General features: G+C 39.3%; 1 protein-coding gene across 1 annotated transcript in view; it reads left to right on the forward strand.

Annotated features, from left to right (window-relative positions):
• The window catches only part of PTPRD (protein tyrosine phosphatase receptor type D), a 510657-nt gene that overhangs the window by 469518 nt on the left and 24402 nt on the right, over nucleotides 1-16737 (forward strand). The window contains exons 27-30 of the mRNA XM_063295062.1: nucleotides 9645-9930; nucleotides 10174-10352; nucleotides 11321-11447; nucleotides 15954-16079. Coding sequence (XP_063151132.1) covers nucleotides 9645-9930; nucleotides 10174-10352; nucleotides 11321-11447; nucleotides 15954-16079 — 718 coding nt within the window. The remainder of the gene's footprint in view (nucleotides 1-9644; nucleotides 9931-10173; nucleotides 10353-11320; nucleotides 11448-15953; nucleotides 16080-16737) is intronic.

Genomic DNA, 16737 nt, shown 5'->3' on the forward strand with positions numbered 1-16737 from the left:
AAAGGTCTGCCCCCTCCTCAGTGATCAGATCACATATGAAGGCCTTGTTAACCAACCTGGCGTTAAGAAGCAACAGCCAGAGGCCAGGGCCCCCACGAGTCTGCTGTCCAGGGCCTGGGTCTGAGTGCAGAGGGCCGGAACATGCCACCAGTATCAAACACCAGGGTGTCTTCCCTGAAGATGGCCCACCCTCTGGCTCCCATCATGACATCCCCACCCCATCACCACCTGAATACTGTAGCCCACCCTAAATCCCCCAGAGCCTCTAATTCCATTTCCCCCCAAACCCAGACCTCCAGGGTCCCTGGTTAGGGGTCCGTCTGTCCAATCATACATCCACAGACACAACCAGTCAACCATGGGGTGGTGGTGGGCCCCCCAGCAGTTCAGCTCACACTCTTAACACTGTTAGAACCTAACCATCACCCCCACATCCACTGTGCCCCCTTCCCCGGCCTCTCTCACTGGCCGGCAGCGGGGTACTACATCCACTACTCCTCACCCCCTTTCTCTCACTCAAGGGTTGAGTGTCCTTATGTACAAACATCTCTCAGAGTCCCCCATCTCTCACACCCGGGAGGGAGTACCCCACTCACCACACTGGAGGGACCCCAACGCACCTCTTCCCTCTCTAGGCAGGCTGGGGGGGATGATCAGGTTCTCAAAACTCAGGCCTCTCCACCGCCTACACAGTCCGCTGCACCATGCCACAGTGCCCAGTTCCTGCTGAGTCACTTGTCACAGCCACTTCTTAAGCCTCTCCAGGGGCTCGCTGCATCCCTTGGCTGCTGCACCGCCTGGCTTGGTCACTCTGGGAAGCCACCACACCACTCGTCACCAAATCGCTCCAAGGGCTTGCTGTCCCAAGGAGCTCATTGCCAAGCCACTCACCACTAGGCCGCTCGGCTGCTCCAGGGGCTCGCTGCACCCCTCGGCTATATACAAAAACAGTAAAAGTACTGAACAATTTTCATCCAACCTGTGACCTTCCCTTTTTAGGGAGAGTTGTTGAAAAGATAGTGCACAGTTTCAGGGAGATTATTTGAACCCCTTTCGTTCGGGTTTTGGGCCAGGTTACAAGAGACAGCATTGTTTGCATTTGTGGATGATATTTGTGGGACTTGCAATGGGAATGGTGCATTCGCCCTTACCCTCCTAGATCTCTCAGCAGCTTTCAATATCGTTGACTTGTACACTTCTGATTGTCATGGCTGTGAGGCCCAGGAGGGCAGTACAGCTGCATCAAATCACTGTCACCCATTTAGCATCACCCAGGGAGCGCCTGTAGCTTAAGGAATGCTACAGATGCAGGTAACTTTTACTCCCTTGGACCATGTGTATATATTTGCCTTTTCTCTTGTCATGTACTCATCATACGCTATATAGATATAATATCGTTGACCATGGTATCCTCCTGGACCAACTTTGGGGAAGTGGGGGGTACTGTTTTGCAATGATTCTTCTCATTCCTCCAAGGCCAGTTCCAATCAGTGTTAGTTGGGGGGAAGAAGTCATATGTGGGGTGCCTTAGGTCTCAACTCTCTCCCCCATACCTATTTAACATCTACATGAAACCACTGGGTGAGGTCATTTGTTGGCAGAAGATTAAATGTCATTCATATGCTGCTGATACTCAGCTATTGATTTCCATTCCTGGCCATACAAGCATTGTTGTCAAGGTTCTTAAACCAGGCCTGGCGGCTGTGCGGGTCTGGATGGGGAAAGACAGTTTGTGATTCAACCATAGCAAGACTGAATTGCTCTGGGGTTTGGGGCCCCCTTGGAATTGGTGATGATAAAGTAAACCTTGCCCCAGTTGGTCTGCTAGCTGTCTCCTGGGAATATTGTGCAGGTTCGTTATTTGCTTATCCACCTGTTGTTGATGCTGTGATAATCCCTTGTTATCTTGTTCTGAAGACAGCAAAGTGTCGTGAGGATCTGTCACCATATTCTAGGTCTGGAAGGCAAGATACGATACCTCTCTGATGAGAGAGTAGTGAAGCTTACAAGATTACTTTCAGCCTTAGAGGTATGCAAGGTCAAGAAATAAGCATGGCAACTCCAGGAATGCTTTTTATTGTTGTAAGGTAGAATAACAGAATTTTGAAAGCCTGCCAGAGTTTCTCTCTGCCCCGTCTTATACCTAACCAAATCAAGTCAGAGTTATTTGAATTTCTCTCTCACACTTTCTTATTTCTTAGGACTGAGTAATCTTTTCTGAAAGTCTCCCCTTAACCATTCATTCATTCATTCCCTATTCCCAAGGCCAGATCTACAGTACATCCCTTTTGTATATAAAAGAAGATAATAACTTTGTCTTGTCCACTGACCCCATAGCTTTCTTATTTGTTCACATGCATGCATGTAGTTCCCAGAATATGATTGATGTATACTTTGCATATACAAAAAGTGTACAGAGTGCATTAACATACACATTTAGCATAGTTCTGTTGTTTCATTCTGTTGACACCAAAGGTATCTCAAGAAATTAGAAGGTAAGTAAAATGTGAATTTTAAACAAAGGTGAAGACTAAAATTAGAGAATACTAGAAATGTACCTTGTGTACATATTGGTGGAACAGAAAGGATTTACTATACTACAGGTAGTCCTCAACTTACAGCAGCAATTGGGTCTGGAATTGCTTTCGCTAAGCGACGTGGTTGCAAAGCACGTCACGGGATTGTATCGCTTAGTGATGGCAGTTCTGGCAGTCCCAGTTGCTGTTGTTAAGTGAGGGCCATGCGAGCTGTTAAGTGAGGACCTCACTTGACCTCAACTTCTGACTTCCTGCTGGCTTCCCTATTGACTTTGCTTGTGGAAAGCTGGCAGGGAGCATCAGAAATCGTGATCACATAACTGCAGCTCACTGCAAGGTCATAATTGCAAACCAAGCACGTGGGTCACAATCACCTGACCGCAGGGACACTGCGATGGCCGGAATTCTGAGGATCAGTCATAAGTCCCCCTCATTCAGCGTTGTCGTAACTATGAACAATCACTGAACAAATAGGCGTAACCCAAGGACTACCTGTATATGTCAGTCCATCACAAAGATTCCTTATTCCCACTGATACCTGTAAATTCTAAGAAAAAGAATTCAGATAAAATCTGTTACAATCTCCTGTCATGCATGCCTAAAAATAAAAAGCCATCTGTACAAATACAACACTTTAGTTTAAAGGATTATTTCCCTGTTTGCACGTATACTGTACAGGTTAAATAACATTATAAAGGAGTGCTTATTTAGTATTGTACTATTGAGGTATTTTGATTCTTGCTTTCTAATTTCACTATGTTCTAATTAACTATGCAAAGTCTTCTGCTTCTAACCTTGAATAATGCCTTTCCTTTTGCTCCCTTCTTAAATCTGTAAATAGCTACTAATGATAATCAGTTACTTAGATTCAATTGTGCTTCTCTGCTGCTCAATTTCTTTGTAGATTAGAACCGAAATTTAGAATGCATGAAAATTACCATCTTTTCCATAAGATACAGTTTGCTTAAGTGATTTTATAACCATTTTATTTATGGTTTTGTTGAACGCTGCTATGAAAACTGGATTATTTTGTTTCTTGGATATTAAGCCAGCACTGCTCTCAGTTTTCTAGACTCCTAACTATAATAAAAAAATTTAAAATGACAATTCATGAAAACAAGATCTCTGTCTCTTACAGAGAGAGAGAGAAAGAGAGAGAATTTAGCAAGTCTTTAAATTTGACCTCCCTTTTCAGCTGAAAGCCTAGAAGAGATGGCATACATGCACACACCATCTTTCTAAAAGAGTAGCTTTCATGCTGATTAGAACAACAACTGAGAAACCCGCAAAAGGTAATATTTGCCAGGCGTCCTTATAATCAGGCCAAATACAAAGAAGCCTTGCATCATTCATCTAATAAGTCAATTAGGTCTCATTCCCTCCAAGACTTGGAAGCACAGAGGTGGAAAGGAATAATAAGTGTAATCTAAGTCAACTGTATGTGAATATTATGAGCTGGGGGGAGCTCCCCTGAAAACCTTGTAAGTACAGATGGCAGTGATTGAACCTGCTGTGTAGGCTGCTTTGATTTTATACTAGGTACAATTATTTCCTCTGAAGTGTTTAGTACACAATTAGATTGCAAGTATTAGCCTTCCTTTCTGTAGATATTGTGAAAAGCATGTAGTATAGTTAAAGCGCATGGCCAGCTGTAACAGATACCTACATTATTTCTGCTAATGCGAATAAAGCTTCTGTTGCTGCCTTTTCCGGTTTAACCTACAGTATGGCACTATTCTATGATGTAATACCTCTTTTGTACTGTTCTTAATGACAGTGGTGCAACTTACTGCTTGTATTATTTAGTGAAACATTTAATAAGCAAGAAACAGTTTATCATCTCATGTTTCCATCTCAGTTCAATCTGTTTTGGGCTTTTGTTCCCACTATTAAGAGTACAATTTCTTTAGCTTTTTGTCACAGGACATTCAGTTTCATGCTCCATTGCTTTAATCTGAGTCTTTTCATTTTCATCAATATTGTGAAAGGAATAATGCTTTTATTTTACTTATTGGAAGAATAATTATATTAAAAATTACACTGTGCTGATTTTACAGTAGCAAAACCCATACAAGTACTTGAAATAAAGGCACCCTGCTAGAGGCAAAATATACCAAATTTATCCCTTTGTTTCCTCAGACATTTCTGCCGTTTACCTGCTAGCACTGCAAGTATTAAGATTTATTCACAAACAGTCATTATCTTCCCATTGAATGTTCTGTGTGTGCAACATCGAACAGATCTAAATCATTGCTCCGTAGCAGACACAATCCAACATAGGCCCATTGATTTCATCCAGGTAAATGAAAATCCACTGGGAAGCATCAAAAAAAGAATTTCATTTTGCTCCTGATACACTGCAGTAAAAAAAAAAAAAAAAGGCCTCCCTTCACAGTGCCAGTGTCACTAAATGCCTTAATTGCTTCTGCTTGTCTGCTGGAAAATGCACGTGGAACCAGCCATGATGAGTGGTGTGTTATTGCCTCCCCTCCATCATTTGACTCCCAATCTGTATTCCCCCACTCTTTATGAGGTATGGTAGTACCTCATGCAACTGTACCGCTGAAGCCAAGCAGATATAGCTCCAGATCCTGTAAGGATGGGAGAAAGCTGGGTAATCCACTAGTGCTGTCTTCATCCATTGATGGAGGAAGGGCAGGCAGTGTGTACTGCCTGGTCTAACAACCGTGTCCCCGTTCCAGAGAGTCCAGTGCATTTCACAGCCAGGTTGCTTCATAGCTATCCTGCTTGTTATCTTAAACTGAGAATGTATGCTAGTGAATTCTACTAAATAGCCCTAAAAAGAGGAGCGAGGCATAGCTAATTCAGGATCGGCTTTTGAACATTCCCTCCACCTGCTCAACCCACATATGTTGTTGTTGGGATTTGTTTTGTTTTGTTACTTTTTAAAATCACAGTAATCTTCAGTCTTAACTGTTATGCAGAACTGTTTTGGCAGGGTGTTTTAATTAACCATATAAACATTTTCATAAATCCAATTCCTTCCTTCCTTCCTTCCTTCCTTCCTTCCTTCCTTCCTTCCTTCCTTCCTTCCTTCCTTCCTTCCTTCCTTCCTTTTTCTTTCTTTGTCACAGTTGCTTTATGTACTTACACCTCATAAATGCCAGACTCAGTGTATCTAAAACTGCAATATTCAATCAAATTATCCCTTGATATATGTCAAAAATGTTCTAAATGGTTTTGGCCCATATTTTAATATCTTTGCTCTTCCAAATAAATGGTCTGTGAAATCTAGTAATTACAATGACTTCCCTTGCCAGATCACTGAAGTATCAGGAAAGGGTCGGCATTATAACGACAACAAATTAATCAGAAAAGTCCATCTCCAAGCACATTCGCACAATGGCTTCAATATGGAATGGCCCCCAAATGTCTCTTAATGTTCTTTTTCTGCATACTGTTGTTCTATCTCATTATGGGACATTAAACATACTTCAACTCATAGGACAGGCTCGGATGTGTTTGCAGATATTGAAAACAAATGTTGGAACTGGATGAATGATAATATTGAAGCAATAACTATGTCCTAGTAGGCATACTTGTTTAAATGGATTGCATAGGCTTTTTTGGTTTAAACTTTGCAATTTCTACTCCTAACAGAAATAGAAGGATTTTTTTCCCAAGCTGTTAAAGTTTGGAAACAATTTTGTTTGAATAAAGTAAATTAAGGGAAGGCATTACATAAAGTAGAATTAATGACCAAAGTACCATATTGAAATGAGTTCCCTTTCTTCAAATAAAAAGGAGTACAAGTCAGCAGCATCAGGCATTTGCACAAGCCTGAGCTATTTCCAAAAGTGATACAATGTGCATTGTAAGGGACAGAATGAAATTTTTTGAGATTCACAGAACTTTTAATTAGACAGTGAAGAATTCTGTGAAACACAAAATGTCTCCAACTAAAGTTAACTTAACAAAGTACGTAGTTTCACAAACTACTCTTTCTTCTATTGCTCTCCAGAGAAAATAAAAGGCCTTTTTAAATCCATACAAATAACATTCTAGCTATAAATGAACAAGAAAAAATTGAGCTGATACAGAGACAATTATCCTAAATGTTGTTACAGGGTTGGGACTAGTACAAATATTCCATATTATAAGAATTTGTGGTGGTTTTCCATGGAAAATATAGCAGTTGTAAAATACCCTTAAAAGTGTTACCACTAGCTTTTAAAAAGATTTAAATTATGTTAAATAATATTGGCAGTGGATTATTTTCTTCATTTTCTTCTAAGTCTTCCAAATATAAATGCAAGAAACTTAGTTACTTTGGATTTTTCCCACTGCTTTTGAAGATTTTCGTTTAAATCCTCCTCTTTAATACTTGGCAACCACGACAAGTAAAAAGTGAGATAACCAAGAGATGGCTTATCAGCTGTCCCGCTTATGCTAGTTTTTTGACTGCCTGGTATAGAAATGGGGGAGGGGGGAGCGGATTGACAGTTCTGTCATTATTATCATGCAAGAATCTCTGTTCCTAAAGATGAAAATCACTTTTCTGTACTACAGAGAACAAATGTTCAGTTTATTATTTTAAATCATGTATACCATTTCAGTGCTGGTAGATGGAAGATAAATACACTTAAGGAGCTAGATGAATGAGGGCTAGCGAAGAAACCATGGGGTTTCTTTGCTTAGAAATTTTATTTGCACCTACACAGAAAGAGAAAGATGACTAATGAATCCCCAAATTTAACTGAGTTAATAACCAGTAATTATTGTTTGATGCCACTTCTGATGAAATCTAAACATCTAGAGCATTTGTTTTTTATAGTTTGGAAAGATTTCTCTAATAATTAATAGAAACTAATTGTGTGAAATTTCTAGTTTCTGGAAATGGATCATGGATATACAAGAATCTAACAGTAGGTGTTTTTTAACAAATATCCTTTAATGACACCTTTTGAAGCAGGCTATTTTTCAATGGGAAAAATGATAACAGAATCATATTCCTGATTCATTAGAACGTCATCCTCAGGGAAACTAACTTGCAATAGTGAATGAAGGATCTCAGGAATCCTGTGGTCCTTCCCCACCACCACACTTTATACCAAAGAAATAAAATTGCAGGCAAGCAAGATGTCGCTTATATGCAGCAACCCTCCAGAGAATAAAAGAAAGCCCTTTATCTGAGAATTATTCCAGCTTCAGCACACTGATTGGTTTTCTCCGTAGTCTGTTGGTGAAAGCTTCATGAAGCTGCATCTTTGAAGTTTCTGTAGTGTCCAGGAGGCCAAGTACACGATGTTTTGCTCTTGAGATCTAGTTCTGAGAGTGGCTGATAATAACGATTGTGGCATAGAAAACTGTCAGTAGTATGTATCTCTTCTTTGAATGTCTCTAATGTTTATTTAGAACATCAATTTTTTACAAAATAAAATCTGTAATGTATGTGGTATTAAGAAAAATACGCTCATTATGAGGCAGATAATGGAACAGTGTCCAGTGCCAGACAAGGCTTACTGGTAAGATGCAGGGAAGAAAGCCCACAGTAAGGACCTTTCAATCATATTATTGGACAGTCAATTTTTTATGGCATTCATATGGTGCTGCAGCACAGAATCTTATAAGCCTCGATAATAAATATGTTTCAGAGGGTAAACGGATAAAGCATTTGCTCAGGAATTTACTATCAAGTTATTAAATTTGGACTCTGCAAACTGCCCCAATCTGTCCCCAGTGGCTTTCATTTTCAGTCTCTGAATCTTTAGTGTTTGTTAAAATCTGCGGTTTCCAAACATTCTATGGCCACAGAATGTGATTTCCTCCATATTAGTTTATTTCAGAACCAGAAGAGTTTTCCTGTCCCACTGAACGCATCGTGTTTGGCACTTTCTCCCTAGAACATGTTTTACATATCACTAGTCTATCTCTAAGCTGCATTTTCATTGAGAGATGTTCCAGGATTGGAACAGTACATTAAAATTTCAGGTAGTTGTTCAAGAAAATGGCTAATAAGAATGATTATGTTGTTGCAGTAACATTGAGTTGGAATTAGTAGAAGTAGTTCATGCAGCTAAAACAATGCAAAACTTGTACGCTGCCTGGACAAATTATTCAGGTTACATCTCTCATACAATATAACTGTACACAATATAATTACAAGGCACGTAATATACTGTAATTACCTAGCGTGTGATATGTTCTTGGAAAATTCGTTATAAAAATCATGCTCCAAGATTTGATTCATGATTTCTCAGTCTGATGTGGGAAGGAGCAACAGACATGCTGCCATTTGAAGACTGGCACAGCAGCTGCTTTCCTGTGACAAGATTGTATGGCATTTCATTCATCTGATAATTCAGATGAATACTGAAATCTTGCGTCCTGTTCAGGGTGCATGCCTAAAGATGTGAGAAGCTCAAATTGATTTCAGGATGGAGCTGTGCATACAGAGACTTGCTACACCCTCAATCTGTACATACCGCTTAGCAGTTTCCACTCCTTCCTATCCCCAATCTCAGGATGTAAAAGTGTACAGGTAGTCCTCATTTAGTGACCACAGTTGGGACCGGCAACTCGATTGTTAAGCAAAGCAGTCTCTAAGTGAAACCATGGCTGTGCTTATGATTTTACTTCAGCTTTCCTTCACTTTATAGACGTGCGAAGGTCATAAATGCGAGGATTGGTCACAAAGTTACTTTTTCATCAATGTCATAAATTGCTAAATGAGTCAGTTGCTAAACAAGGGCTACCTGTACTGGCATTTCAAAGAGAACTTTATTATGGTTCATGATCATGGGAAGTACAGTTAAGAGTCCCTTTTTTTTTTTCAGACTTCACCAAGAGAACAGGGAGAATTTGGGGGCAGGTAGAATCCAGGGACAATGTCAATTGCAAGCATAATTCCAGGCCCTCATGCAAATGCCTGACCAGGACTGGGAAGAATGGGCATCTTATAATGAGAAACTATTTTCCACATTTCTGAAGTAATTGGAAAGGGAAAAGTAAATTTCAGCCTTTGCTGCTGAACTGCCTTGGTGGTGGTGGTGGTTGCCATGACAGTATGACAAGATGTATCATGAGTTGAAATGTTCTCAATCTTTATATGCATTTTTGAGTTGGTTTCTTTCTTTTTTATTCCAGTGCTGGAGTTGGCAGGACCGGCTGTTTCATTGTAATAGATGCCATGCTAGAGAGAATAAAACATGAAAAGACTGTAGATATTTATGGCCATGTAACTCTAATGAGAGCCCAGAGAAATTACATGGTTCAAACGGAGGACCAATACATCTTTATCCATGATGCACTGCTTGAAGCAGTGACATGTGGAAATACCGAAGTGCCAGCCAGAAACCTGTATGCATATATTCAGAAGCTGACACAGATAGAAGCAGGAGAGAATGTCACAGGAATGGAATTGGAATTTAAGGTACTTCATCTACAGCATTTTCCAATTTTTATAGTGATACATTTTGCACTGGGGAAAAAAGACAGGCTGGATTTCAGCTGTCCTAGGATGAAAGCATTTGCCTTTACAGATTTATCTAGAAGATCTAACTTGTATCTGGTGGAATACCATATAGAACCTGTTCTAATATGTATTTATAAAAAATGCTGTCCCATTTTTTTATTATTGAAAGCAATCCCAAAGTCATCTTTGTCTCTTTTGCAGCGGCTAGCCAGCTCTAAAGCTCATACGTCAAGATTTATCAGTGCCAATCTTCCATGTAATAAATTTAAAAATCGCCTTGTTAATATTATGCCATATGAATCCACAAGGATATGTTTGCAACCTATCAGAGGGGTAGAAGGCTCTGATTATATCAATGCCAGTTTTATCGATGGATACAGGTACTTAGTAAAGGATTAGTTTTTGTGATGTAAAAATGTATTAATTACATATGTACAAGTGATCATAAACATAGTTTATACTTAGCCATTATGCAAGTGTCATTTGGGGTCTGTTCAGATTCTTATGGTAGTCTGTCCAGTACTGCAGTTCCTTCCCATAACTTTCAGCAGTACCTGATCTCTAACCACAGAGAAGTAGCTCACATTGCTGTTGTTTGCTTTGCCAGCACATGTCTCCTTCTGAGACTCATAGCATAACATATGGAGTTTCCCGTAGTTGTAAATTGAAATAATAATCTATGGAAGTTTCATCTTACTCAGATCTCAGTCCCAGAATTTTGCCTATAAAACAGAAAGCAAATATTTAAGAATGAATTCAGTAGACGGTTATCTAAGATACTATGTAATTATTGAATATGTGGATTAAATGTTGGGGAGTGGGTAATAAAATTCTCTTGCAGAGAAAACAGTGTGCCTATTTGTCTTAGGCATCATAAAAGTACAAAGTAGCTTGTCCCATTTCCATCTTTGTGACCTGACTTCAGAACTTTTGCTGAGGTTCTCGAATCCCTGCAAGAGTTAACAAAGAATTGCTTTGGAGCTATAAGTCATAAACTCAATAGAGTGTGTGACAGTCAGCCTTCAGTGTAAAAATGGAACTGTACCACTAAGTGTTTCCTAAGTGCTTTTTGCGACACACAAAATTGAGCTATTAGAGTTGCATTAAAATTTAAATAAGATAAAGGCATAAATCACAATATTAAGAGAACAATTTCTTACACAAACTTACTAAAATAAAAGAATGCCATGGTTTGATTAAATAACATTTAATATGTTTTAATATTCCTACAATCAATAATTTACAGCCATACATTTCTTAGAATGATGTTCCGCAGAATGTTTATATGCAGCAAGAGAGCCTTCCTTCCTTTGATTGATAAATATTAATTCTTGCATTTTAAATTTAGGCAACAAAAAGCCTATGTAGCTACACAGGGACCTTTGGCAGAAACAACAGAAGATTTCTGGAGAATGCTTTGGGAGCACAATTCAACCATCATAGTCATGCTTACTAAGCTACGAGAAATGGGCAGAGTAAGTTTTTTTGTCACATTGTAGAAACAGAATGTCAAGAATTATGTTAATGTAGGAAGAACAAGTACTTCTTCCAGCAACTTCTATTGGATCTGTTTCTATTAATGCAGGCAGTAATTATCACTAAGCAAAATGAAAAGGAAGCTGCTCAGGCCCCTTTCACCTGGGCAGGGACAATGGTGGATTTCTTTGCAGGTGGATTTAGGCAGCCGCCATGTTTTCATATAGATACAAGCTGTGTCATTCAGAGTGTTGTCATCATTTATGGTTGATGAATTTCCTTTCAAAATAGCTTGCTCTCCACTGCAAATCTTCTGCAGTGCAGCTACAGGGAAGTACTAGTATAGTCTGAGGCAGACATTTAATGCACACAGAGCAACAGAAGTTTAATCCTTCATTCTCACAAACAGCAGATGGGGTGCAAAAGTAGGGTCAAGAGTGCACTTGGCTAGTCAGACTGCCAATTAAGGTTCACTTTACCAAATGTTACTATACACTGAAAATTAGCATGTCAGGATAAAAGGATAGATTTTTCTTGTGCAGAGAGTACTTTTGATGAAAGGCACAAGATATTCAGTAGTATTTTGTTTTTGAGACATAGCTTGATAAGAGACAACATGGCTAGCTAGCCCTTAACCAGTCCAAGCACTGAGCTTTCCAACCTTCCTTGGGCTGGTAAAGTAATGGTGGAATGGTGAGAAGAAGAACTGTTGGCAATGGGATATTGACTGAAAGAGTAAAAATTGTCAAAGTGGAAGCCACCCCCATGCAAGCAAAGCCCCACCCCTTTTATGTGTGTGTGTGTTTTTTTTAATAGTAAATTTTATTAAGTTTCAAGGAAAGTATAAAGTTTCCAAATTCTTTTCAAGGCATTCCACCAGGTGATTGACTTTATTTATAGCTTGCAGATCACTCTCTCCCTTAGATATCTCCACCTCTGTTATCCAATCTTCATCCGGTACCTTGATAAAAATCCCAATCTCAGTCTTAAAAGAAACCTTTCTATCACTCTTAGATTCCTCAATTTCATCCACTTCATCCCCAACCTGATGGCACATTTTAGCTCTCATATTTTCCACAATGTCCTGGATATCCTGCATAAAGGTTTGATAAAAGTCAGAAGAAGTCCTGGTGAAGGTCAGAAAGAACCTGTTTGAAATCCTCCATGTCTCATGCAGTAGATTATGGTGCCCCCTAGGAGTTTAATCAGCGAAAGTCGAAGATATGGGAAAGTTCAAAAGTTGTTTACATAAAGTGGGAATAAATAGCAGACTGTTCTCAAGGGAAAGTGAAGACAGAAAGCTGAAGGTTTGAATCAGCCGATTCAACGTGTAGGAAAATGCTAGTATCTTCAAATTTAATACAAAATAATAACAGGAAGACAATTGTTTACTCAATCTTTAAAATTTCCTTTGGAAGGAAAATGAAATCCAAAACTTTAAAAAATAAAATAAAAAGTAATCCCAGAAGTAACATTAAGCACCAAGAGAAGCAGTTTCTCCTCGCTGTAGAAAGCCTCTCTTGGGGTACATATAATTAAAACACACACACACACAAATTGGTAATTTAGAAATGGGGTGGCCGGTCTTAGTGTCCCTTTAAGGCTACAGCGCGGCTTGGAAATGGTGATGTCCCCGCCTCCCGGGTGCTCTTACCAGTCAAGCATGAAATGCTGTTTGTGATCTCCTGGCTGCAAGCCACCATTCCAGAGGATAGATGGGATGATTCCAAGTATTCTCCTTGATCCAGAGAATGTTTCTGGGCTTCAGGAAAGCCTGCCTGACCCCAAAACAGGTTGCTTGTTGTCTGCTCCAGCTACTGAAAGCCATTCAGTCCACCATTCCCACTAGAAGTCCCCCTTTTATGTGTATTGTTTGACCTACCCCACAGATGCTCCTGGTTGACAAGCTTATAACAGTTGCTCTGGGGGACATAGCATTGATGTTACATAGTATTGATTTACCAGAATGCTGAGAGCCAGTTTGGTCTAGTGGTTAAGGTTCTGGGCTAGAAACCAGGAGTCTCTGAGTTCTAGTCCCTCCTTAGGCATGAAAGTCGGCTGGGTGACGTTGGGCCAGTCACTTTCTCTCAGCCCAACTTGGTGTGATGTAGACTAGCCTCCTCATGGTGCACCCCGGGCAATGTGAGTTGTCATGGCTAAATAGTCTACACATCTGGCTGCTGGACCTCACAAGGATTTCCCAGCAAGAAAAAGCAGTATGAACACTGAACTGCTATGCCATACGATAAAAAAAGGAAAAAACAACAACAACAGAATGCTCCCCTCTTCTTCCATTGCCTCCTGCAGGACATGTCTTTCTAAACCTGCTTACTTCATTGTGGTTGTTGTTGTTTTCCCCTGGGCAGGTGAGCATACTTTTAAATTAAGTAATGTCACATTATTTTCCAGGAAAGCTAATAGGATCCATATTAGACCCCAAAACTCTCAGAAATTAAGGTAACTTGCTTTGCAGTGTGTTAGTTTCTTGTCTTCTTTGAGGATTTTTTTAAAAGTCAGATGAGCAGGGAACCTAATGGGTGCCAGAGAAAATTTATGCTAGCACATTCACCCCCTAGACAGCAAGTTGGGAGCCTAAGTCCTAACACTTGACTCAGAGATCTTTGAGTTCTGTTTCAGAGTTCTTACTAATAAGTAAAAACTTCTACAGCAAGTTTTGTACAAAAGATTTTCTGAAGGTTGTAAGTTTGAAAACCACAGGTATGCAACAAAATTGGTCAATCGTGGTAAAAATAAAATTCAACATGCAGTAGTTCTTTCAATATTTAAATCAAGATGGGATGTGTATGTTGCTTCATTTAGAAGAACTGCCAATTCTCTAACGTTCCTGGTAATAAAAAGAGGTATTCTTGTAACATTTAAATAGGTTGTATATGTTATAAGTCACTGAATGTCTGCCTATTCCAAATACTATACCAGTAATGACTCTAGACCAAATCTTTGTCTAGGGTGGAAGTAGCAAGACACTTACGATTGATATATATAGCTTGTTGTACTTGATGAGCTCAATAGAATTTAGTTGGTAACAGAATTGAAGAATATGACAGTGGTGGGCTACCTAGACTTAATTCAGTTTTTAAAAATGCAAACTTACCCCACCCCACCCCAAACCAAGACAAACAAAACAAAATACTAGCCTCAAATGGGCATGATACAGCTCCATCTATTTTTCATCACCTTCTTCCCACTGCAGCCAGTGTCTCTTTGAAACCAGTAAATATGATTGTCTAGCCCTCCCATATGAGTTGGTAATGCTATTCAGATTCATCATCAAAAGGCAGTTCTAAGTTTTCTTTGCTATATTTAGGCATTTCCAGGAAGAACTGTTTTGCACCTATGTGACCTTCAGCCAAATGTTTGCTTTCCTGTAACAAAATGTTATTGTGGAATCCTGAATTCACCGTCATATTCTGTCCCAAGTTCTTGTTCTAAAATACTACTTGTTTATTCTGCTCTTCATCGGAAGATAGAACTGCTGTATTTTGAAGTACCATAGTAGCTGATACCTTTTGTTTGTTTGTTTGTTTGTTTGGACACCAGTTACATATAAAAACACCAAGATTTTTGAGAATCAGCATCTCCAAGTAGGTGTTAAGAAGAAATAACAGCAGCAGCAGCAGCCACCATCATTAACACATCTTCAAGTAATCAAGCCAATGTGCATACAAATTTCAGGGGGCTTGGTAGTGTAGCTAGGAGTACTTCTAAAACCTGTATTGCTTCCAGATGCTTGATGTGAGCATATTTTAAGAGTACTTTCCAGATTATTTCCTGAACATCATCCCAAGCACTCAATGCAGATGAATTTTGAAAAGGCAAATCAGAAATTCATCTCAGATGATAGAAATCATAGGAAACATATTTCATACCAAAATTAGTAACATTTGACAGATGGACTGACGATGATGTGCCAACAGATTCACTTTGCAAGAAGAAGTACTAGGATTTATACACAGATTCAAAGATACCTCATTCTTTTTTGTAACCCCAAACCTAAAAGTTAGTGAAGCAGTAGACTGCATTTACTTGATCATTCCTGTCATTGTTCATTTGGCTGTTGTGTTCCAGGTAATCATTGCATGGATAAAGAATTACTTGTCAAGAAGATGAACAGATATTATTGGAATATTTCCATCTGAACTGGAAAGAAGCCCATTAAAAAGGAAAGGGAGGGCAGGTGTACTTAGAAAAGTGCTAATAAACAATGATTTTTCTTTCTTTCTTAATTCCTCAGATAAATGTAATATTGAGAAAGCTGTTTAAATTTTTGGAGAGCATTGTGTCGGAGGTCTTCCCAGAAAAATCTATTTGGGAAGCAGGACAACATGAAACTTCGATATGACAAGTCTTCAAATGTCACAACTGTCTTAAAGCTTAACCTTTTCTAGATAACAGGGATACTTGAATATAATGATAAAGATACCTCCTTGGAAGATAGGATTGGACAGATATATAAATTAAAGAATGGAAAATTTCTGCTTTTACAGGAAAAATGCCACCAGTATTGGCCAGCAGAGCGCTCAGCCAGGTATCAATACTTTGTGGTCGATCCTATGGCAGAGTATAATATGCCACAATACATCCTAAGAGAATTCAAGGTCACAGATGCCAGGGTAAGACAACGTATTATGAACGTCTTACATTTTGTAGTGATACATGTTTGTTTTGCCTTTTTACTAACTGTTTTCTAATGGATCTAGCAACCAAAATTTGTGTCTCAGTATCTGATCAGTGAGTATCATCACCCCCATAGGAATGGAAATATTCTTGGGATGCCCGCTACACATTGTCAGTAAACTAGTAAACTAGTTTAGAACTGCAGCCTCATAGATCTCCTGTCTAGACAACACAGAAAACAGGAGGCATTCCCAAGTTTTGCCAGATCACTCTGGGACAGGGGAAGGATTAAGCCAGCCCCAGAAACTGGCATATTGGAAGGAAAGAAGGAAGGAAGGACGGACGGACATGGGCCCCCATCTTATGTTCCTCTCAAAGAACCTGACAAGGTATTGTCAAGGAAATGCATTTACTCCCTCTCCTTCATGGTCAAAGCATTTTTAAAGCAACATCCTCATAAAGCCATATAGAAATTAGTTATAAAGCCACATTAGCAAGATTACAGAATAAAATGAGAAACTGCTCTGTAGTGCATAAGTTAAGTCACATGTTGATCAAAAGCAATACAGAAGAGAAGACAAAAATCAATAGGTGAAGCAAAAATCAACAGGAAAGCAACTCTGTCGTTTTGGGATCCCCACTGAGAGCAACCTC

This window comes from Candoia aspera, chromosome 2 (assembly GCF_035149785.1).
Source record: "Candoia aspera isolate rCanAsp1 chromosome 2, rCanAsp1.hap2, whole genome shotgun sequence".
NCBI lineage: Eukaryota > Metazoa > Chordata > Lepidosauria > Squamata > Boidae > Candoia > Candoia aspera.